Below are 24,855 nucleotides of genomic sequence, written 5' to 3' on the forward strand. Positions count from 1 at the left end.
GTGAACCCGGTTCACCAGATTATGAGTCTACCACTCTTAACCACTACACCACACTGGCTCAAGAGACCTTGATCATTTTTATGGGAATGCAAGATATAAACAAAGTAGTCAGAGAGGAGTGCATTCTATGGACTGTGCAAAGACTGAATTCTTCAAGCATTCCTACAGTACAGACACATCAGCGGAAATCTATGCACTCAGATGGAAATGTTGCCTTACCATTGGCTTTGTAGTCACCTATCCATATGATTATGGATAAAGGTACTATAAACTTACAGATTACGTCAAAAGAGCAATGCTGTTGAAACTCTTTCAAAATGAGTATCTAGATGTGCGGTGGGGAAATCTCAGCCCTTCAGATGTTGCTGAACTACAACTCCCATCAGCCCCAGCATGCATGGCCATTGGCCAGGGATGATGGGAGTCGCAATTCAGCAACATCTGGAGGACCAAAGGTTCTCCAACTTGCTCAAATATGTTTGAATTGGCATTTGAAGGAAGAGGGCAAGGAAGAGGCTGCAGGGAATGATTATAGAGAACAATAGCCATTGTCACAAGTCACAATGAGTCATACCTTTTAATGATCTATTTTGCATCACAACCAAAATATTAATTCAAAAAGACGCGTTTCCTCCTTCAGTGATTCTAAGATTGCATTTTAAGTGGAGCACTGAGAAGAACCAACAACAGTGATATATTATTTTGTAAAGACCCTCATCCTTCATCTCACTTGTTTATTTCCCAGTTCAGCTGTTAAGGGAGGTTTTGATATATATACACATATATATTCTTGAGGATTCTGGAGGAAGGTTTTTCCCCTCCAGCATGACTTAAAAGAATTGTCAACAAGGAGTATTAGTTCTGAACTGAAACAAAAACTAGTGCACATGGGGGGAAGTTACTGATTTATTATTCTGAATGTGCTTTTTGTTTTTTTGCTTTTTAAAAAGGAATTCTTAGATATAGAGATGAGTGAATTCTCCAGAGCGCTCTTCTAGCATAAATACATTAAAAAATGTTCCAACACGTGTGTGTGTGCGCACACACACATTAATCAAAGATTGAGTTTGAATGCTGATCTTCACAGAATGTGTGTGTGTGTGTGTGTGTGTGTGTGTGTATCTCCCCTAGTGGGGCTAGATTTTACATAATTGACGTTTATAGGTTGCAGCTCAGAATCCATTTAGCGCCCTGTCAATGAAAGACTGAGTAAGTAAAGAAATGATTTGACTCTCTTCCTTTCCATTGTTTCATTAACTGTGGTCAGAACATCTTGAAAATATCTCCCATGTTTGTTTATTCAAGGCAGCAGTAAAGACCACCTGTTTTCCATAATATCTTGACTTTCCTCCGAAGAAAAAAAACAACCAAAGGGGAAATCACTTTTCTAGTTTTAAATGGTTTGGGAATTTTTATTTGTTTGCTGTTTTAAGTGATGTGCACCTCAGGTCTTCAGGATATCTCCTGGCATAACAGAAAAAACATATATCCAAAAACCAAACAAGAGAACAGCAACCAGAGATGGTGATAAACCACAGACAAATCTGTTCGGACTGTATTTTGGATATAGTCAATGAAAACGAATATCCTGGTAAAAAAATCTCTCAAGAAATGAAGTTCTCATGAGAAATAGAGTTTGTTATCCAGGCCAAGCTGCTTTTCACAAAAGCGTGCCCAACCTGAAATCTGGTTAGCTGAAGCTAAGTTACATATGTTTTGGGGTTTCATGCATCACAAAATTCTAACTCTGTGGGCAATCCTTCCATGTCTAAAAAGATACATTGTGATATGGTTGCTCCTTGGATGTGTATTCATTCATTCTTCATTCCATGCAGAAGTGATCTCTTGGCATTGCTCCACCAGCTCCAGCTTAGATATCTGCTAATGGTGATTTCAGTTATAAATATAATTGTAGTTCCTTGTATTTGAGCATGGTGCTTGTTTTTCAAGGAGAGAAGACATCCTTTCTTTACTGGACAACTTAACACCACTGCCTAGTGTACACCTGCTTATGACATAAATTAAACAGGAATGGAGATTTGAACTCTCAATGACCATTCCAGAAATGAGGGTCCAGTTCAGACAATCAACTCACCATAAGACACCATATTTTATAAGAAACCTTGAGAAGGACATGCAAGAAACATTGCAACAATGGGATATCTTCAGACATCAACAACTCATCCATAAAAGCTCCCTGATCTGGGAATCCCACCTTCACCATTATCAGTGGGAAGCAGGAGATGTGAAACCCCCATGGAATCATATGCCTCAGAAAGAAAGCATGGCTTCTTTAACTGGGAAGACTCTCAGACACAGTCTTCCCCAGAGGACTACTTTCAGCCTTCGGTATGCCAGCCCAGTGCTGGAGCAACATTCCAAGCTATTGATTCCTTGATCCAAATGCACCTGCTGCAGCTACACCAAGTCTGTCTCCCACAGTGCACTGACCAAGGTGCTGACTTCTGACTTGGACTGCAGGCTCCACTCTATTACATGCCCATCTGTCTGTCAACACTTGAAGTCCATCCTCAGTCAAGGCTGCAAGAATTTGGAGTAAGCTACCATTAGATGCTGGGGAGATGTTCCTTGTCTGCTTTTTTGAAAGGGAATGTACGATACTGCCTTATATTGAGTCAGACCATTGGGCCATCTAGATTGGTACTGTATACACTGACAGGGTTCTCTTCCAGCCCTTTCTGGAAACAACACCAGTGAGTGAACCTGGGACCTTCAACAGGCAAAGCAAATGCCCTACCACTGAGCCAAACCTCCTCCCAGAGTTGGGGTTGTATTCTTAGTGGTTGAGCTGATGGCTACAACTCAGCTGTTATATTGCAATGTTTCTGGGTTTTTTTATTTAAAAAATGTTGTTTGTTACATTTCTGAGCTACATTTGGAAAAGAGGCACTGACATTATTTGAATGAACAAACCCTCCCCTTTCTTTCTTTCTTTCTTTCTTTCTTTCTTTCTTTCTTGAACACTGTTGCAGTTGGTTTGCTAAGACTCTTTGCTTCAAATGCCACTGGAAGATAGATTCTAGACAAGCACAGCATGTAGCAGGCAGAAAACGTTCTTTTGCTACCTGCAATTGGCCAGGGGAAAAACATATAATGATCCAAATGTCTGTATTTTCATCCATGAAATGTCTGAGAATATCCACTCACGTGCAAGCAGCCCGCCAGAAGATGGATTAAGTCCTATTTTTACTGCATTTCGAGGAGTGTAAAAACAAAATGGAGAGTTGCGTGGCACCTGGTAGGCCAAAATACCTGACTGCTGAGCTGTATTTAGCCTTGTTGAACAAACCTGGTGAAATTGATGGAGTTGAGAGTGCAGAGAAACAGAAAGAGATAGCTATAATAGGAAAGAGAGATTATTTCAGCATTCTGAACAGACCAAAGAGCCTGAAGCTGGGATGGGAGACCTATAGATCTCCAGGTGTTGTTGGACTACAGCTTCCATGCTGGCAGGTATTCATGGGAGTTAAAGAGTCTCACAACATATGGAGAGTGACAGGCCATCCATCCCTGGTGTAAAGGAAGTCCTGTATTGTACTCTCAAGTACAGCTGTGGGTGCATTGATCATCTGGCTTCCCCAACTCCCTTTGAACCACAGGTAAGTTGGGGGTTTGACTAAATATCTTTACATCTGCAGTGGTCTTTGGTCATAGTGCAGAGGCCTCCAAATACCAGAGCCTCGTATAAACCAAGAGCAAATAACCCTTCATAATAAATCTGGTTCACCCCTGAACAGATGTGAGTCAAGCTGAAAATAGATAAGATCTTAATAGGAGCTCTGCAGGAGTGCAATCCTCACAGTTGAACAACTCTAGCCAGCCAGATGTTTACAAGCACCTGGGAAGCTTATAAGCAGGGCATGGAGGCTTCCCTTCTTATTTGTCCACAGCATTTGGTATTCAACATCTGGTATTCAGAGGTCCACTAGCTCTGAAAACAAACACTCCATTTAGCTATCATCTTAATAATTGTTGATAGACCTGCTGGTGAGTAGTGGGTTGCTATTTTGGGGTAATTTCATGTTACTAAATAATATGGAAGAACATGAAAACACAAGTGAATTATTTGAGGAATGATGGGGTTAATGAATGCTAAACTGGGCAAAACTGTCTGAGTAGATTTGATACTGATTTACATCCCACTGCTATTTGATTTCAAACACTTCATAAATTAGATGCCTCTATTAGGCCTCTATTAGGGACGCGGGTGGCGCTGTGGGCTAAAGCCTCAGCGCCTAGGGCTTGCCGATCGTCAGGTCGGCGGTTCGAATCCCCGCGGCGGGGTGCGCTCCCGCTGCTCGGTCCCAGCGCCTGCCAACCTAGCAGTTCGAAAGCACCCCCGGGGGCAAGTAGATAAATAGGTACCGCTTACCAGCGGGAAGGTAAACGGCGTTCCGTGTGCGTATCTGGCTCGCCAGAGCAGCGTTGTCACGCTGGCCACGTGACCCGGAAGTGTCTCCGGACAGCGCTGGCCCCCGGCCAATAAATGTGAGATGGGCGCACAAACCCCAGAGTCTGGCAAGACTGGCCCGTTTGGGCAGGGGTACCTTTACCTTTTATTAGGCCTCTATTATGCAGAATGATCAAATTAACAACAATGGAACTACGGACTTCTTGGCATGCAAACGGATGGATTAATTCTGATTTATAAAGACGGCATGTGTGTGCCAGGAAGTCTGTACTATAATGGGGGGGAGGGGTTTGACCACACGCACAACCCAAAATATACACACACTACACAACCCAACACACTTTCCCAAAATAGGTACAGCCCTAGACTTTCTGATACCCTTCCAAAGTAGGAATGAGTTATACGACAGGATTCAAAACCACATGGACATTTGGAGAGCTGACGGAATCCAGCTTGAAATTCGCTAAGGATAAAAAAGTGGGATTTCAGTCTACAGCTAGTTTCCAATATTCCATCACGTTAAATTATCGTTCAGTGGAAAAAGAACAAAGGAAACTCAAGTGACTTCAAAGCCAAGACTTTTGTTCGTAGAAGTTCACATGCACTCTTCCTCTGTACATAAGTCACAGGTCCCATCATTCTAAAAGCATTTATGTCACATGGTTGTGTTCTGTGTAACAGTTGGGGAAGGGAGTGTGAGACACTTCCAGCTTTTCACAGTTCCTCCAGAGTTTCTATGGGACAAACCACTAAATCTTTCCGGGATATGTGGGAGTGTAAAAATGTTGATTCATAAAGTCAAATCTGGTAACACACTTCTCGGTTTCTTTACACCACACTCAAGGTTTCAACAATGTTTTTCTTTTTCATTTTAATTACTGCAGAAGGGTAAAAGGAATGTAACACTTTATAGTAAGTTTACATAACGCTGCTCTTTTTCATAGTTTCAGCTAGTTGCTGTCACTCGTGAATGCAATGAAGTCTGATAAATGCATAGCTTCCCTTTTTTTTAAGGGAAATTCCCTTATTCCGAATAGGATTCCTCGCAAGAAAAGGGAAAAGTTGACAGCTACGTAAATGTAAGGATCAGTGGTCTACAGCATTATTATTATTTTTTTTTAAAAAAATTATGGTAGTTTGAAATCTAGCATGTGTACCACCACCATTTTGAACTGAGTATGAATGAACCCTCCTTTCCTTTCTTGACCCTAAAGCACAAGCTTACAGGGTGCAATGGGATCATCAGCAACAGAGGCTAGAGTTGCAGAATCTCAAAGTGAGCCAACTGCTCTGACAAAAGCTGCAGTACTGAGGCCTTCCAACTTCTCCAGCGCAGATTACCCTTCATAGGACCCACCCCATGAATGCACACTCCAGTAGTTGCCCCCCCCAAACCCCCCATAAACCCCAGATTCCCAACTTTCATTTAAAAAGCAAGGTATATTTAAAGCAATATACCACTTTAAACAGTGGGTTCACCCAAAGAATACTGGAACCTTTAGTCTGGCTTAGAGTTGTTAGGAGTCAGTCGCCTTTTCCTCTCAGAGAGCTACAATTCCCAGAATGGCTTAACAATCAATTGCTCTTCCCATGGAACTCTTCAAATTGTAGCTCTTTGAGGGAAACAGGGGTTTCCTAGCTGCCCTGGGAAATCCCACAGAGGCCTAATTCTGAGGGAATAAGAATGTACCCCTCCCTATCCGGCCATTACTAGAAGACACACCAATTAAGTCCTACAGAATAAATAGAATTTGTGATCCCAGATGAGGTAAGTGATCTCATTACAGGAGAGGTGACCTAATTTCATTGGGCTATTCCAAAAAGCTTCTCAAAAACAGGTTGGCAATAGCTGAAAGACAGCATGGCCTGAACATTTGCAAATCTGTGTTTCTGTGTTAATCGGCATCATGCAAGATATATCTGGCATGCCTCTCATTGACAACTGGTTTTGCATCGTGTCCAAGACACGGCATTCTTATATTAGATAATGTTCTTTTTTGGGAAAAAAAACAGTAAAAAATATCCTCTGGTGGATACAAAAATAACCTATTAGAAGAGACTACAGCCATGACACTACCGTACAAGTTCTGGCAGAGGACTTCACACAACAATACCACAGCAAATGTGTAAAACTTACAAAGCATGAGCAAACACATCCACTACAGACAATTCCACAGTTTCCCCATCTGTAGTGTATGTACATGTAATATGGCCATGGTATATAGGCTGTATAGATATCACCTTGCCAACAAAGGTCTGTATAGTTAAAGCTATGGTTTTCCCAGTAGTGATGTATGGAAGTGGGATCTGGACCACAAAGAAGGCTGATCGCCGAAGAATTGATGCTTTTGAATTATGGTGCTGGAGGAGACTCTGGAGACTCTCATGGACTGCAAGAAGATCAAACCTATCCATTCTTAAGGAAATCAGCCCTGAGTGCTCACTGGAAGGACAGATCCTGAAGCTGAGGCTCCAATACTTTGGCCACCTCATGAGAAGAGAAGACTCCCTGGAAAAGTCCCTGATTTGGGGAAAGATTGAGGGCACAAGGAGAAGAGGATGACAGAGGACGAGATGGTTGGAGAGTGTTCTTGAAGCTACCAGCATGAGTTTGACCAAACTGTGGGAGGCAGTGGAAGACAGGAGGGCCTGGCGTGCTCTGGTCCATGGGGTCACGAAGAGTCGGACACAACTAAACGACTGAACAACAACAACAATATAGGCTGTTCACTTGAGAAAGACCACTACAGCAATAACTGGGTTGTGGCAGCTATAGGGAACAGAACATAAACAAAAACAAAAAACAAAAACTGGCATATGTTGGGTGTGGCTAACTGAAACTAGGCCAAAGTTCTCTGTGCCAAATATCTGCTCTAGGAAGTTATCAGCTTCTGCAAAGGATGCAATCTGCATTTTAACAACAGCAGTGTTGCCCTCCCATTCCACACAGAATCAGGAGGCATCTGAATAATAATATAAAAACCAGGACATATTAGAGAGACATTATTCATGTTTACATGCTTCCTCCGGTTTTAAGGTAAAGTTCACATCTCCAAACAGTGTTGGCATCCCATAAATGTCTCCCCGCCTTGGAAGACTGACTCCAATTCTTCCCTAGCAAAGTGAGAGCCAATGTCCCAAGCAGCTGCTCCTTAGATCTGACCTGGGCAAGGCAGTATATTTAATCCCGTGATGGTATCTTTAGGAAGGAAGCTCCTTTACACATTGGCAGACAACTTTAGAGCACACATAAATAAGACATAAAGGGCAAGTCAACTCTCTGTGCCTCTGAAGGGCAAAATTTGAAAGAAAGAATAAAAAGAAAGAAAAAGAAAAGCTGTTTGGGATATAGCTTTGAAGAGTTATCCCTGGAACTTTCAGAGCTGCATAAAATATTTTCCAAGATCACTGAATGCTCCAAAGGTCAGCAACTGATATACTTCTCAAATTATCAGATAAAATGCGCCCAAGTTAAAAGCAGTGTTAATTTCAAGGGCTGTCAGGAATAACTTCATAATGCATAGTGATTGCCACAAAACCCTACATGCATTTAAAGCTCTACTGCATGGTGACCTTAAAATACTGAGAAACATAAAGTATAAATGTTTGATAGACGTCTCCAAAACCTGCTCTTTCAGCCTATAAGAATGTTGTTATTTAAGCAGTTCTGAAACCCATTTTCTATATAGAAATCTTGAAAAGCTGTACTGGGGGAGTAGATCTGAAGATAAATAAAGGTTGCAGCGCTCATCTCGCTTTACTGGCTGAGGGAGCCGGCGTACAGCTTCCGGGTCATGTGGCCAGCATGACCAAGCCGCTTCTGGCGAACCAGAGCAGCACACGGAAACACCGTTTACCTTCCTGCCAGAGTGGTACCTATTTATCTACTTGCACTTTGACATGCTTTCGAACTGCTAGGTGGGCAGGAATAGGGACTGAGCAATGGGAGCTCACCCAGTTGCGGGGATTCAAACCGCTGACCTTCTGATTGGCAAGCCCTAGGCTCTGTGGTTTAACCCACAGCGCCACCCACATCCCTATTTGAAGATAAGTAGTGGTGAGCAATAGAAGGAAGGAAGGAAGGGAAAAAATAAATATAGATCAGGTAAATATTGAAACAGACAGGAGAGAGTACTGTAAAACTTGGGAACAGTGCAATTTTAAAATGTCCTACTAACTAATAACTCCCCATGTTTGTTATCAGATTTGTTGCCCAACTTGTGTCTGTTTTGGAGAGGATCTAGTTAGAAACTGAAACAAGCATCACTATTAATCTGGAGCAATTATGAGCGTTTTGCAGAATCGACCTTCCCCAGGGTCCAGTATTTTTGCAAAGCTGCTGCTGCTGGCTGCAATCCAGAATTTCAGGTAGGCTATCCTATTTGTTGCAGCAAGGAAGAAGCACTGTGCAAGAACAAGCAAGCTTTCCCCAACACTGCAGACAAACAGATACATCTTTACTTGTATGGCGCTCCATGAGTGTGTATGTGTGGGTGTTCTAGGTGTGTTACTGCATCTAGAAAGGTGCCAAAAATTAGGTGCACCAGCCCTAACAGCCACTGGTTGGGTTGATGGAGGAGTTTGTTAGCATCTAAATGCACATACAGCTGTAGTTTGCATGCCACCCAAAGACACAACAACAACTTTCCCTGCTTCAACCCATCCTGTGGAATGCAAATCACTTTCCAAGAAACTCACACCAATCTAGGAATGGGGTAAAATTCAATTTTTTAATTTTTTTTTAAATTTAAATTAGAAGTAATACCTAACATAAGTGAGTGGCAGGTTAAAATGATAAATTATGCTGAGCTTGATAGAATATCAGGAAGATTAAGGGACCAAGATGAACAGAAATTTCATGCTAATTGGAAGAAATATTTAATGTATATGGAATCTAAATCTCAGGTGACACTGGCGGGGTTGAAATAACTCTAACAGCGGGAAAGGCCTATGTAAAAGAGTTAAAAAGTACGCGACTATATAATTTATTCGATACTTACCAAAGGAGTGGAGGGAAGTCCAAGGCTCAGTTGAGACTAACTCAGTTATATATTTTATTTATTATTTGTGAAGTGGATATAATTTGTATAAGGTATGTGGTGGATTTTTTGTTTATGTTTTTCCTGTATATATGTGCAAATATGAATAAAAATTTATGGAAGAAAAAAAAAAGGAATGGGGTAAAATTCAATCCTTGCTCCCAGGGTTTAAAGCAAAAGAAGAGATGGGGACCTGTATAGAGTGTAAGCTCCTTGAGAGCAGGGACCTGTGTAACTCTGAAAGGCAGCAAGCACGTTACAAATAGTAACTCATTGTTGCAATATAGAACCCCACACAAAACCATTCAATGTAAATAAGAGTGGGACGAGATCAATGCATAGGTTTAAATGTTTCCCAATTAAAAGCTGTAATCTTGTCCAGCAAAACCCAGGCAAAATAGACTTGTTTCGGCAAGAGGATTCGTAAGGATGGCTTTGACTCAAGCTTTGTTGAAAACCTATGTATGCTTTCTTAGAAATCATCCTATGGCACAGCTCTCTTAAAATACACCACGAGAATCAAGGTGGCGAATAGCATGTTTGAATGTTCTCTCAAAAATCATAACATTAAGCATGCATGCATGCATGCATGTATGAACCTTGCAACTCAAGAATTCTCATAGTTGTCAGCCTTGTCAACAATGTCTCCTGACCCCTTGGTTGTTAGGTATGGCATCTGGGAGCTACGAGAGAGCAAAGCACCCACTCGCAGAAGTTTAAAAATAGAACGAAGAAGACACCATCTGCTAAAGGTGAGTGACCCCACAACAGTGGCAAATTTCAATGTGTAAACCTCCCTCCCCTGCCACAATGGGATAAATCTCCCCCTGCTTCACTGCTTATGAACAGGGCCACAAAATGCAGAGGGCCCTCTCTAGGTGTACCCATTGTTTTGTCTCATCTTCTAGTATATATGGGACAATGTGGCCTATTTGGTTGGCAATGTAATAGGCTTCTATGTTGGGGATTCCCCATCCTCCTTCTGAGGTGGGGAGGTGCAGGTATTTGGGGCTTATTCTTGGCCACCAACAGCATACAAATCAATATGGCTAACCTGATCCAAAACACCCACCCACCCCAACCACACACGAAAACAAAGATCACCAGAGCCAATCACAAACAACAACCACACCCTAGGCCAATCCCAACCTCTCTCGCCGCCAAAGAAACACAAATGAACAGCATGAGCAACGCTGACACCAAACCCTACATACAGTAAGCAAAATAGAAACATCGCCACTCAACCCCCCCATCTTCCCCCCCTCCACCCCTCCCCCCCCATTGTCTCAACAAATGAAACTGATTTGTAAAAATGTTACATGGAAAAAATACGAGAGACATTACACATACTTCTTTAAGACAATAAAATCTTTAATTTTTAAAAAATAAAAATGCAAAGGACCATTTCGGTCCAGCCAGTAGACACACATCCAAATGCACGTCCACATCAGCAACAGATTTGCAGGAAGATGTTGACTGCCATCTGCAGATATCCCTTGTTGGACCCTATCAGCTCATACATACACCATTTATTCATCACATTAGCAGTTGCCTCTATTTGTCCTCTGCATTTGATTAGTAAAATATACACTGGTGCTTTAGGGATAGCGAGTTCTCCCAGGGAGAATGTCAGGGACAAGCCTAGAGACAAGTCTGATGACTGATAGTTTTCTATGATTTAGTGTGACCGCAAAGCGCCGACCTACCACTGTTATTAATGAAAATAAATAATTTGGGGCTGGATGGCCCATTGTGACAAGGCTCTCCATCAAAGCCTGGGAAACATTTTGAGAAACTAAAGAAATGTGATGATGCCCCCCCCCCAAGCAAGATAGGCTGCTTCTCTTTTCTAATGGCCCTTTGATGCTTCCACTTGCGTGTATTTATTTTATCATTGCCAAATAAGTAATCTCTCAATTCTGACCAATCCTTAGCATTTCTACGCTGGGGATCCCTTGACTTTTGTTGTGGGCACTTGGAATATCTCTGTGGGTTACCAGAATGTGAATGAATAAAGCTCTTAACGAAATTCAGCCACATGAATAGGAGAAAGATGTTTTTAATGCCCAAAGCAGCCAACTATTTTTATTTTTGGACACAAAGTGCATTGCTTTTGAGACAATTTTCATTGCTAAATAAAATCCCGCTTCCAGCCTGACTCTGTTCTTGGCTGCAGGTGTAAAAGAATCCCAAAACAGACTGTAGGGAAGTTGAATTTCTTTCCCACTCCTAGCGACTGCTTTGTAACCACCATTGGTCCTGCTGTGGGTAATTTCCTTCCCAGACCCTGGGCAATACTGCTCTGTCATACAAAGAGCATTTTAACCCAGGGGCAGACACACACTTTGCATTCTAAAAAAAGTGCCTGGTTCTGTCTCTAGCATTTCCAGCTTAAAGGACTAAGTGATGAAAAATAGGGCTGTGTAGCCAGTTTGGTCAAAGCTCAAGTACTGACCCAAAGCAGCCTGATTTGTGTGGATCAGGGCTTCAGCCAGATCAGATTGAGACTACCCTGGGTTGACCAGCCAAGAGCAACCCACTGCATTTTAAAATCTGTCTCATGGCTTTCCCTCGTCACCAGCCACAAGTTTCCCAAAACACTACTTTCCCTGGTCATTCTGGCTTAGAGGCAAAGTGGGTGGCTAACCATAAGGATGGAAGGATCTGTCAATTTCACTTCTCTCCATTTCTCATCAACCCAATCTTGAATACAGCTCTCCACATTTTCCATCAATTTATACCTATATCTATGTAAATCCGCATGAAATTTCACCAGCATTGTAATGTGAATGTCTCCAAATTTTAAATGCTGTTTTGAGTAATGCACACATTTCACAAGCAATTTCCTCTAATAGAAAATAATAATAATAATAATAATAATAATAATAATAATAATAATAATAATAATAATAATAATTTATACCCCACCCATTTGGCTGGGTTTCCCCAGCCACTCTGGGCGGCTTCCAACAAAATATTAAAATACAATAGTCTGTTAAACATTAAAAGCTTCCCTAAACAGGGCTGCCTTCAGATGTCTGGTAGTTGTTTTTCTCTTTGACGTCTGGTGGGAGGGCGTTCCACAGGGCAGAAAAATGGACGTTTGTATGTTCTTTTCAATAATATCTTCATTTTTATGCATGGTTGCTAAATGATGTTTGTTGGGGGGGACTGTGAATTTCAAAGGAAAGATGTGTTTCAATTTGCATATTGTTTTGGAAAGTGTGAATCTGATATATCCATCTTTAAATGCATACCGAATCTAATTTCTCCTCCATTCCTAGTTGGGTGACACTGTAAAGAGGTGCATTGAATAGCACCAACTAGCACCATCCAACATCTCTCTCGTTTTTGAGATGGAGAGGAGGCTATCATAACTTGAATGAACTAAAGCCTGTGCATTAGGTTTTTTCTCTGTACAAAATGATCAGAAAAGTGTTTCATGGACACTGCCAAGAAGAGATTTGGTTTATTTCCACATCTTAAATCTCAGTAATGCTTAGAAAAACTATAAATCTCAGCTGATATTGTAACTAAGGATTCTATCCCAGCAAGCACTGGTCGAACGTGGAGTTGGATAATTTCTTACTGGATTCAGTTGCTTCCCATACAATTGTTCTGAACCAGGCAGAGGGCCTTCTCAGCAGTTGCTCCCACCCTGTGGAATGCCCTCACACCAGATTTCAAGGAAATAAACAACTATCTGACTTTTGTAAGACATCCGAAGGCAGCCCTGTATCGAGAAATTTTTAATGCCTAATGTTTTACCAAAAGAAATTATGTGCTGTAAGCTGCCCAGAGTGGCTGGGGAAACCCAGCCAGATGGGTGGAATATAAATAAAATATAACAATAATAATTTAATAATAATAATATTTCAGAGAGTATTCATTTTGGTTCATTTTGCGGTGGGGGGGGGAAGTGGGGAAAAGAGAAGGAGGGAGAGTCAGGTATCAGAAAAAAGTGAGAAGGGAATAGCACAAGGAGAGAAAAGTGCTCACATCCACCCTAGGCATGTGATCTACAACACCTTGCAACCACAGAAATCCACACACAGATTTCCTACTCCCTTAGACACCAACTACTCAGGGAAGAACGCTGATGTCCAGAGTACCTTTTAATTGAAGTGTAACTGCAAGGATAATTTCATGTGCAACTTCATGGTTAGTTCTGGTAGCCAACTAGCCAAGACTGGACAAGTGAAGGTATTGCTGAGCAATCAGCAAGAGTGGCATGATGTTTGCTGAGATAGCACATGGCCTCACTGGCTATGTAGTACTGAGCGAGTTTTCCTCTGTATGTTTGATTGAATGCCTCCCTGCTGTCTACAAGGCCTGAAGTCAGAAAGATAAAGCCTCTATTTCTCCTCATATTATACACTGTTCTGTACAGTTTCTCCAGTAAAGCATTTTGGGATTTCTCTTCCCTCTGAACTCCATCTGTGTTACTTAAGTGGCTTTTCAGTTTGTTTGTTTATTGAAGAATTTATAAAGGAGCTGCCAACCAATGTTTCTGAAGTGGTGCTCAGTAAAGATATCAGAAAACAGAACGTTTAAGAGATATAAATACATACACAACAATTTGAGTGCAAATCTAAAAACAAAAAACAAAAAACCAAACTCCACAAATTCAGCATACATTATGAAATGGCCAAGTCACACTGCTCAGAAGGCCTTTTTTAAAAGGTAAATTGGACCATGGTTCTCTATGCTATGGCACTTATCATTCTTAGTTGCTAACTGATGGTTAGGACTGAGCTACACATGGAGCAAAACCAGACGGGAATGAGATGGTAGAATGGATTGTACTACCTCAGACTGCGAGTGGGGATAACATTTTCAACAGCTGCTGTATGCAAAACAATGACAACCCGCTCATCTCCCTGCTTGCATAAAACAAGCACTGAAGGACAAGGGCTCACTTAGCACTTTTCACTGCATTGCCAAGTTGTACTTGGAGCTTGAGATGAAACCTGCCTTCCTTCATCTTTTTTCAGAGTAGCTTAAGCCAATCCCTCTTCCCAGGGAACTCCGGGAATTATAGCACTGTGAAATTAACTCTCAGCACCCTTAACAAACTATAGTTCCCAGGATTCTTTGCGGGGAGTCACGAGTGTTTAAAGTGGCATGATACTGCTTTAAATGTATAGTTGTGGATGTGGCCTGAGAAAGGCAACATATGAACAGGACAGAAACAGACAGGAAAGATAGGATCTTGAGAATGACAACAGAAAAGACATTCTGTCTGCCTCAATTCAGGAAACGTCAACATTGTAAGGCTATCATATATGCTGAGCCATCATCTTCCATACACAACACCCTTAACAGACTAGTGGTCTACGGTCAGAAAATAGGTACAACATGCGATCAGGCATCCCAAGCGTATATGGAGAGGTTTATGAAAACATATTCAAATTACTCAGTCATGAAAACTCTGCCACATGGTAAGAGGAACAGAGAACATTCCCCTGAATTATCTTCCAATCTGATTCATGGGAGATCGGCTTAACAGACCCATTTTTAATTTAGATTTTGGCTGATTACAGAAACAACCGCCAGTGGTTTCTCTTTAACAAGGTTATGCTTTTAACTGTTGGGTATTGAATGCCAAACACTTTTGTTAGAAACGGTTTTGAGAGAGGGTTTTTTTTTTTTTTTAATGCTGGCCGCATTATGCCGATGTGCAACTCCGTCCACCTACAGCAATCTCAAGCATTGTGTTGAGAGAGGACTAAATGGATACCATACATACATCTGCACAGTTGTGAAACTATTTGTACTTCTATTGGTACCATACATTCGCTCAGCATGGGAAAAAAATCCTGAATAGTTGCCAAGCTAAAAATGTCAGTTATTCTTTGACAATGTTTAAACACTGAAATTACAACCTAAGCATTTCAATGCTGTATGACAGCCAGTTATTGCAAGGAATAAAAACCAGTAAGCAGTCTGTTTGACGCTGTTAGAACAAACATGGCAGATGCGCAGCCCAGGGTTAAATAACGAAGGAAGCTACCCTTGTTAAAACAAATCCTTCAAGGGAAAAGGGCTAAATAGGCTTCCCAAACCATCACCTTCTGGTAGTTTCGGCAAAAGAGCCCCTCATTGCTAAGCTGGGTCTTCTTCCAGCCAATCACTTCCACACCAGCCGTGAATATGCAAATGTCATTGGACAAAGCAGAAAGTCAGACAAGGCAATCCTCAGAAAGATTCAAACTGACAGTTCATTTTAAGAGGGGTTTAAAAATATTTATTTTGTTTCCCAAAATCTGCTGCCTTTCGCTTTTTGTTAAAGAAAGATCAGGCTACATTTCTTCCAGATTAGCTAAACTAAGACCCTCGCAATGTCAACTTCCTCGTTAAACAATGCATACTACAATCCTTTCTTACATTGCCAGTCTGCCTTCCAAAGTGTACAAGACTGTGTTTGGGATATGTTCTAATAGGAGTAATATGTCCTGACGTGCTCTAATGCCGAACAGTTTTAATGAATGTGATACATTACAGGAAAGGCTCAGGAACCCACATAGACACAAGCACTGTGAATATAAATATATATCTTCCCAGATTCTTAAAGCTGCACTTGGGTCATAGCCATGGGACTAGTAATATTTCTCATTTACTCTGTCTGTGGCAATATATTGCTCAAACAGAAACTTATTTGAACAGACGGGGTTTGGGGGGAGGGAATTAGGGGGCATAAACCTCAGCTTTGGAACTGTAATATAGTCTTTGCTATTAAAAAGGAGGAATTGCAATATAAATAGCCCACATTGACACCAACAATGCAGCAAATGGATTGTGCTGGTATGTTATAATGGAGCCCAATAGAAGAGTCGTTTGCACCACCACCTATAATGCTGGGAAGCAGGCTATTTTGTTCTGTGAAATAGTGACACAGAAAGAGATGTGACCTTTGTTTGTTTGCTGCTTTGAATGGACCCGTCAGGAAACCTTTTGCCTAATTTCAAAATTCCAATAACCACTGAAGGGTGCTCTCCCTAGACATACCACTTAGGTGATGAGTCAGCCAGTGGCTATCTTCTCTTGGAGCCTGGGTGCCAACTGCAATTCAGAAGTAGGTTTTTTCCCCTCCCTTACTTCCCCCTCTCTCGCCCCCCCCCCTCTTGTGCAGATTGCAAATAAAACAGTGGGCTTAGTTCAGTCCCTAGTGGTCAAATGCAGAACACGGAACAACATCCTAGATGCCTTCTACTAGAGCAAGAGCAGCTCTTTCCACAAGAGAACCAATGACACGTGAACACAGAGCATTTGTGAATGCAGGCATTTATCTCCTGCATAAGGTTTGCTCAAAGCCATGCTGAATAGAACAAGTGTTTATTATAAAAGCGTTTCTACTACTTTAAGTCTCCTCTCAATGAAGTTGGAGGCACAGGCTGAAATCCTACAAACCCTTAACTGGGAGGAATTCCCAATGCATTGGATTAGTCTTATCTCTAGGGAAATGCACTTGGAATTGTGATGCATGCCTATGAAGAGTAAAAGACAGCGCAGCACATCAAATTTTGTACAGTTTCACCAAAACATGGAAGCCACGTGGGTTCCTCCCAAGCTATTCTTCAGGTTAAAATGCAACACTGAACCAGTAAAACTGCAGTAGCAACACATTCATAAGTCTAAATGAGGCAGATCTTCTCTGGAAAGCTTTAAAGCTGCAATTCTATGCACCATTATGTAGGAGTAAATCCAACTGAAAACAGCGGGTCTTCTGAGACGAGGTGCATAGGATTGTAGTGCAGGATTGTGCTCATGAAATCCACCTGTCCAGCTGATTATCACTGTTGTGATATAATGAACCACATTTAGTGACCGTTTAAATACTTATACTTATATTTATGGAATGGATTGTACATAGAATGTAGAAAGGCAGCCTCAGAATATTCAGGTACAGAGAATGGCCAAAAAAATTTCAAATCACTAGTTAGGTGATGTATTGGGATGTGTGATTCAAAGCTGCTTTTCAGATGACAATCCAGTGTAAACAAAAACAGCAAACCCTTTACCTAGCCACAGTTCTACTAAGGTGCATGCCGTCTCATCTAAAACTTCCAGCATTATTCTTCTGACTAAGCACATTTATAACATTCCTAACTTGTATCAACTTTTTCTTAGCTGAACCAAAATAAAAATAAAAATGGAAGGAGTCCAGTGGTTTATTGATGCGGCACAATGTACTGAACGATTACCGTAATTACCCTTAAACCATTCATCAGTTATCCCCTGCAGTGTTGAAATTTATTACTGGAATAAATTTCAACTTGATATCAGATGCAAGCTGTTTTATTTTTATGAGGGTTAAAAAAGAAAAAAAACCTTTACAGTTCTCTTTATAGATCCATAATGCTTAATCTCTTATCTAACCAACTGACAATACTTATTTCCATGAGCACCAAGATCATGCTTAAAATATTGCATGCAGTTTATTTTTTAAGAGCCTGTTTTAGCTTGTCAACAGGTTAGCTGATCATAAGCTACCAGCACATGATATAAAATGTATTTCTTCAGAAGTTCCTAACGGATTATTATAAGCCTCAGCTTTTATGTTCAGAAACTAAAGAGATCAAACTTTTTTTGTTTTGTTTTAGGAGTGGAGGGAATCTTCAAGAAACATGCACCAAGCTTGATTTGCTTTATTCCACAACAGAGAGGATGCTGTCACCGTTTTATCAGCACGTACGCAATGTTCGCCCAGCCAATATAACATCTCAGACAGAATAGCATGTACAACTTGAGCAAGGTGTGCGAGGAATCGAAAAAAATGGAGTGCTTACCTTTTGCAGCCACTGAGTGTAGTTTTCCATCACATGCTCCAAGCGCTGCAGTTTCTGGGAAGAGAAATCCTGCTCCATGTGGGGGGCATCCCTTTGGAGAGCATTAGCGTTGTATTGGTCGGTGGTGCTTTCACGACAGTTCCCATCCTGTTCTGGAAGGATGAACGTGTAGGTGCACTGTCCATGCTGAATCCGGTTATATCTTCTGGCACTGGACTCTGGACCCCGACGTGGATTGCTGCAGCCTAGGTGAGTCAGAAGTGTAGCAAGGAAAGCAAGCTGAAGGAATATGGTCATGTTACTGTCCCTTTCCTTTCCTGCTCTTAGAGACAATTTTGACCCAACCCCTTTCCTTCCTTCCTTTTCTTTTCTTTTTTTCTAAAAAAAAAATGCTTTACCTTGTCTTTTGAAATCCCTTTGGGGGATCAGAGAAGGTAAAGAAAAGTGAAGAAGATTCAGATAATAAATGGTGACTTTAAAAACAACAACAACAGTGACTAAGTGCACCAGAGCTGATTGCTTCCTTAGCCGGAGTTTGAGCAATTTATTGCATAGTAGCCGGGATTTATCGTTTCCTCTCTGTTACACTTCAGCGTGCAGCCTCTTTGAGTCAGCTGCCCAGGCATAGCCCCAGCCTCTTTCTCCTACCCTCGCTGCGGCTGAACTGCTATTTTCTCGGAGACCTCGGCGTGTTTTATTAAGGTTGTACATTCAAGCCAAGTTGGAAGCCGGCAGCCTTTCACAAGATGACTTGAGTGGAATGTGTGTGAGTGAGTGTGTCCCTGTGCGAAGGGATGCCTGATGGGTTCGGCAAAGGAGGATCGTCTTACACTCTGGCTCGAAGCATGACCTCAAACATGCACGCCTGCTCAGCTCCCTCTGCACAGAAAACGGCTAAGAGCCTTTTGACAAAGTTTAACGAGTCGAACAGTCCACCTTAATAGACTTCCCATGTTCAAACTGAACTATTTAAATGGACTTGCAGGGTCCAGGCTTGCTGTAATCCCCCCCTCCAGTAAACATTAACACACAGACCGCCGCACATGGAAAATATCTGCTCTTGTATAATGGGTATGTGACCGAGCGACTCTCTCAGGGAATGCTAAATCGGAGAGTGGGTTGCAATTCTTGTCAAACGATTGGGGTAGAAAGCAGGCATGATAACAGAACAGAGACCATCCCTGGAGCAATTTCATTTCTTTCATCAAAACACAGAATCATTTCTGCATCAGAGATATGATTAAAGCAAAAGCAAACAGTTTGGGAAATGTAACTCACCAGATTATTTCTTTGCATGTCAATACAAGATTGAAAAGTGTGTTTGCATATAAATGTGGAAGAGGGAAGCAGTGATTCTGGTTTCTCTCCCCCCCCCTCTGGCTAAGATTTCAAACAACTTGGCACTGATCCATTGAGCCGCACTGCACATTTGCAACTAATACTGTGTACACATTAAACTTCTGCGATGGCAATTTTCCTCCTGCAGTCCCCTTTGCAGCTCAGCACATGACTTTTAAAACTGGGGAAGCTGCTTGAGGACAAATGACTCAAGAAAACCCTACTTGGAACCTGGATCTGTTGCGCTGCATTGAATTATCACCACAGATGCATTTTATAATAGTGTTTTATATCCATAGGATATCCCACTAGGTATTCACTTTGTATATTATTCCATGCCTATAATTCACTTGCATGGGGCTACTAGGTGGTCTTCCTTTAAGGTGCTGACCCACCACCAAAAGACCTCCTTTCAGTGTCATTCTTAGTAAAATTCCAAGATTCTTGTGGCTTTATAACTGGAAGTGCATCATTATGTTCAATGGGTCTTGTTGCCGACGGCAAATTCAGATATTGTACAATATGTTCAGATTTCAGCCCAGTGCCTATTTGTCAAGCAGAAAAAACAATCTCTGACATGGTCTTTTGGCTGTCTCCAGACCATCATCATCCTGGGGAAAAGCAACAAGTGGGGTGTCAAAGGTTTTTGTCCTGGGCCCGCTGTTGTTCATCGTATACAAATCCACCTAACAGTTACTGTACCCCACTCTGCCCACATTTTACCAGCTTCCTTGCAAGAATATCATGGGGCAGTTTGTCAAATCTAATTGACCAACATAGCTGCAATTTATAATTAGAACCAATTAACTTCATAAAGATTTTTCTGATTGTTTTCGCACCCCAATGTGTTTTGAAAGCATCAGATCAGAATTACAGCTTTTCTTCATAGATAAAATCTTTTTGTTGTTGTTTTTGTTCATTTGCTACTTTAGTTAGCAGACTGTTTGAGCCAGACTGAAAAAAAGTCCTCGTCTGTTCTGAAGGATTAATTGGTGTCTTTTAACCCCTTATCATTCGGTTTCTTCAACCTCCTTACATCCCTGGCTCCCTGATTTGTATTTATAGCCAGACATAACAATATGGTATATGTATGAGAATGGGTGGGTGGGTGTGAACTAGACATTTCCTCAGATAGTAATGATTTTATGGAGCCCTAAACAACTCAATGATCCAAGTATCTGTAGGAGAAGCTCCTTCATTACCACCCAACTCAATCCTGACAAGGCACACTCTTCTCTTGATCATCACTGCAACTGGAGGATGAAGGAGGGAACACATAGAATGGCCTTCTCCGTAGTGGGACCTGAACTCTGGAATGATCTCCCACTGCCACCCAGAGGTTTTTGCGCCCAGGCCTTGGTAAATTGAACTCTTCCATCCTTGAAATGAAATGTTCCAAGTTCATTTTTGTCTCACTTTATCACTGTCTGGAGGGGCTGTGGTACAACCATTTGGGGTAGCATTGCAGAAGAAATCAAAGCAGAACAAATTCACTGCCAATGCCCAGTTACTGTGTCAAGGACACTGCAGAACACACCCACAATAAAACTTGAGAAGGAACGGCCCCTAAAGCTGCGTACACAGCATAAAAGGTAAAGGGACCCCTGGCCGTTAGGTCCAGTCGCAGACGACTCTGGGGTTGTGGCGCTCACCTTGCTTTATTGGCCGAGGGAGCTGGCGTACAGCTTCCAGGTCATGTGGCCAGCATGACTAAGCCGCTTCTGGCAAACCAGAGCAGTGCACGGAAAAGCCGTTTACCTTCCCGCCAGAGCGGTACCTATTTATCTACTTGGACTTTGAAGTGCTTTCGAACTGCTAGGTGGGCAGGAGCTGGGACCAAACAGTGGGAGCTCACCCCATTGCGGGGATTCGAACCGCCAACCTTCTGATTGGCAAGTCCTAGGCTCCGTGGTTTAAAACACATTTAAAGGACATGGCTTCCCTCAAAGAATTATGGGAATTGTAGTTTGTTAAGGCTGCTGGGAATTGTAGATGTGTGGTAGGTAAAGTCCAGTTACAGAAACTGCAGTTTACAGACCTACAATTCCCAGCAGCCTTAATAAACTACAATTCCCAGAATTCTTTGAGGGAAGCCAAGTGCTTTAAATATATGGTGTGTCTGCAGCCCCAGCATTTAAGATGCTTTTATATCCACTTGTCTATCTCATAATCTATATCTTGTCTATCTGTGCACACCGGCATCAGTACAAGTGTGCATGAATTGATATATTTGGCATTGAAAAGGGTGACAAACTGTTTGCAGAGTTTGTTTGTTTGGGTTTGGTGTAGAGTTTTTGTTTGTTTGCTTGCTTGCTTGCCTGCCTGCTTGCCTGCCTGCCTGCTTTTGAGGCTGCTAGATAAAGTTAAGTTACGTTCACGTCACACAAAATACCTGAATCCCTTCCAACCCAATTTCCTGTTCATGGCAAAAATAGAAATCATAAACTCTTTTCTACCAGACACATGATTTACAACCTAATGTGCTTCTGACACAACCTTCACACAGTTCAATTAATAGCCGGCATTAACAACTGTCAAAGTGGGAAGCCCTTGACTAAAGAAGCACAGAATCATGGTAACGGAAGGAACTGCGTGGACATAAGAAGATGACCATAAAGCTCAGATCAAAGGTCTTTTGAGTTCCTCAGTAAGTTTCAAACACAGTTATATGCCTTCAGAAAGTTCGAACAGGATATAAAGGTGACAGACATTCCCTGTTGTTTAGGCCTTAGCAGTGAAAATTCAGAAGGAAACCCCCCTTCTTCTAAACCCTTAGCCATCATGGCTACTGACAGGTAAAACCTGTAATAAAATGTTGCACTGTGAAGGACTGCTGTTCAGAATTCTAGCCCCTTCACTCAGTTTCTCCTCCAGCCACTCACACAGGCTGTGTACACGCAAGACTTCTCCAAAGAATCATGGGAACTCTAGTTTTCACCCCTCACAGAGCTACAACTCCCAGAGGCCTTAGCTAACTGCAATTCCTAGGGGTTTTGGAGGGGGACATCTTGTGCTTTAAATATATGGCATGTATGCAGCCACATTCGTCCATCATTATACGACAACGGAGACTGCTAAGTCTTCAGTGGTGAGACTTTCCCATGGGCTTCTCCCCACCCCATAAAGTTTTTTGTACTTCTGCAAACCTTGGGGTTCCCCACAAGCCTACTAATATTTCCCTCTGGTGCATTGGTTGTGCAATTTGGGCTATGAAACAAATGATCCTCACAGCCTGACAATCAGAAATAGAGGGAACAATCAACATATCCCCCTTGGATTTGTCTAATTTGTAGCCATCCATTAAAATATATAGATATGTGAAAGAAGTACTTCCTTTGTCTCTCAAGACTCTAGCAAGTATGTGATGAATTGCCTCATGATCTACTAAACCATCTTGGGTGGCGGGGCCCCTGAAATGTCGGTTGAACACACCACATTTTCTGGAAGGCACACCTACCCACAACGGGAAAAGGAACTTCTAATCAGAGATTAAGAAAGGAGCAGCTTTGACTTCCTTGCGCCAAGAGCTGCAGGAGATTTTGGGGCTAAACTGAGGTTACGGTGGGGTCTGTACTTGTCGTGCATTGCTGAAATACCTTCCCATCCGCTTCGTGAGTAAATAAATTATAAGGAAGACACTCAGATCCGTATGAAGCCTATATATATACAGCAAACACTGTAGGTCTCAGGATAACTTGCCTCAGAGACCATATAAATCATAACTGTAGGAGCCCAAGCCAATGAAGAACAACGTGCAGCAAGGGAGACATTCAACTATCTCCACCGCACACTAGGAACACTCTTAAAGGTGCAGGGACCAATCTATGTCACCCAAACTATTCCATTAAGGCATGGGTAGCTAACGTGATGCCCTCCCAATGTTGCAGGACAACAACTTCCATCATCTCTAACAGCTGGCCATGCTGACTGGGGCTGGTGAGAACTGAAGTCTAACATCAGGGCTTTGCCGGACTGGCTGCCCCTACATTGTGGCAATGGTACATGGCATGGCCAACTCTCAGGGTTGATGGAAGCTGTTGTCCTGCAACACCAATCGATATCTGGGAATGGGTAGGTGCAGATGGACATTCAAACAGAAAAGCGCAAGATTGGCCAGGAGGTTGTCCAGGTATTAACTGTTGATGGGCAGCTTCAGGGGCCCTGTTTCCCATTATTTTTGTTCTTGTTGTCTTTAAACTGACCTTGGGCTGACAATCCTTCAAACGGAGGGTGTCAAGGACCGTGCTGAAGAGGGCTGCACAGATGAGGAATGGTGGGAGCCTTCCCCTACCCCTACCCCAGATCTGGTTCCTGAATCTTCCTAGGAGCAGGAAGACAGTATAGATTTGGAACAGTGGTTTGCAGAGGGACATAGTTCAGAAGACAAAAGCTGGGAAATACTGGGTGGAGAACAGCTAGGAAAAGAAACACTGGAAGAGAGAGGGTTAACAGATTCACAGTCTCTGGACAGCATTCACACACACCCTTCTCCAAAGTCACAGAGAGCTCAGAAAACCACAGACTAGAAAGCACAGAGGGTACAAACTCAGATTACAAGACGTAGTAGATTAATTGGGATGTAAGAGGGTGTGAACCTTATCTTGAAGCACCGCCATTTCTAGGAGATGTGTTCTTTGTTCTCTCTGGGTTATTAAAGTTTCGAACTGCTAAGAAGACTCCTTTTCCTTTGCTCTGCTTATCTACTGCCACATGGGGAGAAAGTCAATTCCCTGAAGCCTGACAGAGGGCATCTTCAAATAGAGAGCCCTGACCTCTGAGGGCCCTCCCAATTGAGGTCTGTCCAGTGTAAAGTAGGTCATATAGACATATAGACTTGCATGACAGGCACGCAACCTGCATACACATCATTTAACACACACACACACACACACACACGATTTTGGGGGCCAGGGGGTTAAATGTATGGTGTGTGCAAGATGCGCCAGCTTGCGAGGGCGATTGAGGGAGTTGACACAATGTTGCACGGCCTCACACGTGCTCAATGTCCTGATGTTGGGCGGAATTGCGGGTGGAGCCGAACACATTGGTAGCGTGGCTTTAATGGCAGATGGCCTTTCCTCCTGCCGCAGCCACAGGTGGGGGGCTACTTCAACCTTTCCCCCTGCAGCTAGGAACCAGCCACTGAAACCATGCCACATTCGGTTCTGCACTCAGCCTCCTCCGCCCCCTGATTTTTCGGGACATGTGGGAGGGGCTGGTTCCCTTCCAAAAATACTGGGGTTGGGGAGAGAAAAGG

The 24,855-nt window shown here is 42.3% G+C and overlaps 1 protein-coding gene across 1 annotated transcript in view; it reads right to left on the reverse strand.

The window, feature by feature from the left end:
* ANGPT1 (angiopoietin 1) overlaps positions 1-24,855 on the reverse strand; it is a 164,230-nt gene that overhangs the window by 129,740 nt on the left and 9,635 nt on the right. The window contains exon 2 of the mRNA XM_082235731.1: positions 18,261-18,505. Coding sequence (XP_082091857.1) covers positions 18,261-18,505 — 245 coding nt within the window. The remainder of the gene's footprint in view (positions 1-18,260; positions 18,506-24,855) is intronic.

Source organism: Podarcis vaucheri (genome assembly GCF_965113315.1).
Source record: "Podarcis vaucheri genome assembly, chromosome: 8".
Classification (NCBI taxonomy): domain Eukaryota; kingdom Metazoa; phylum Chordata; class Lepidosauria; order Squamata; family Lacertidae; genus Podarcis; species Podarcis vaucheri.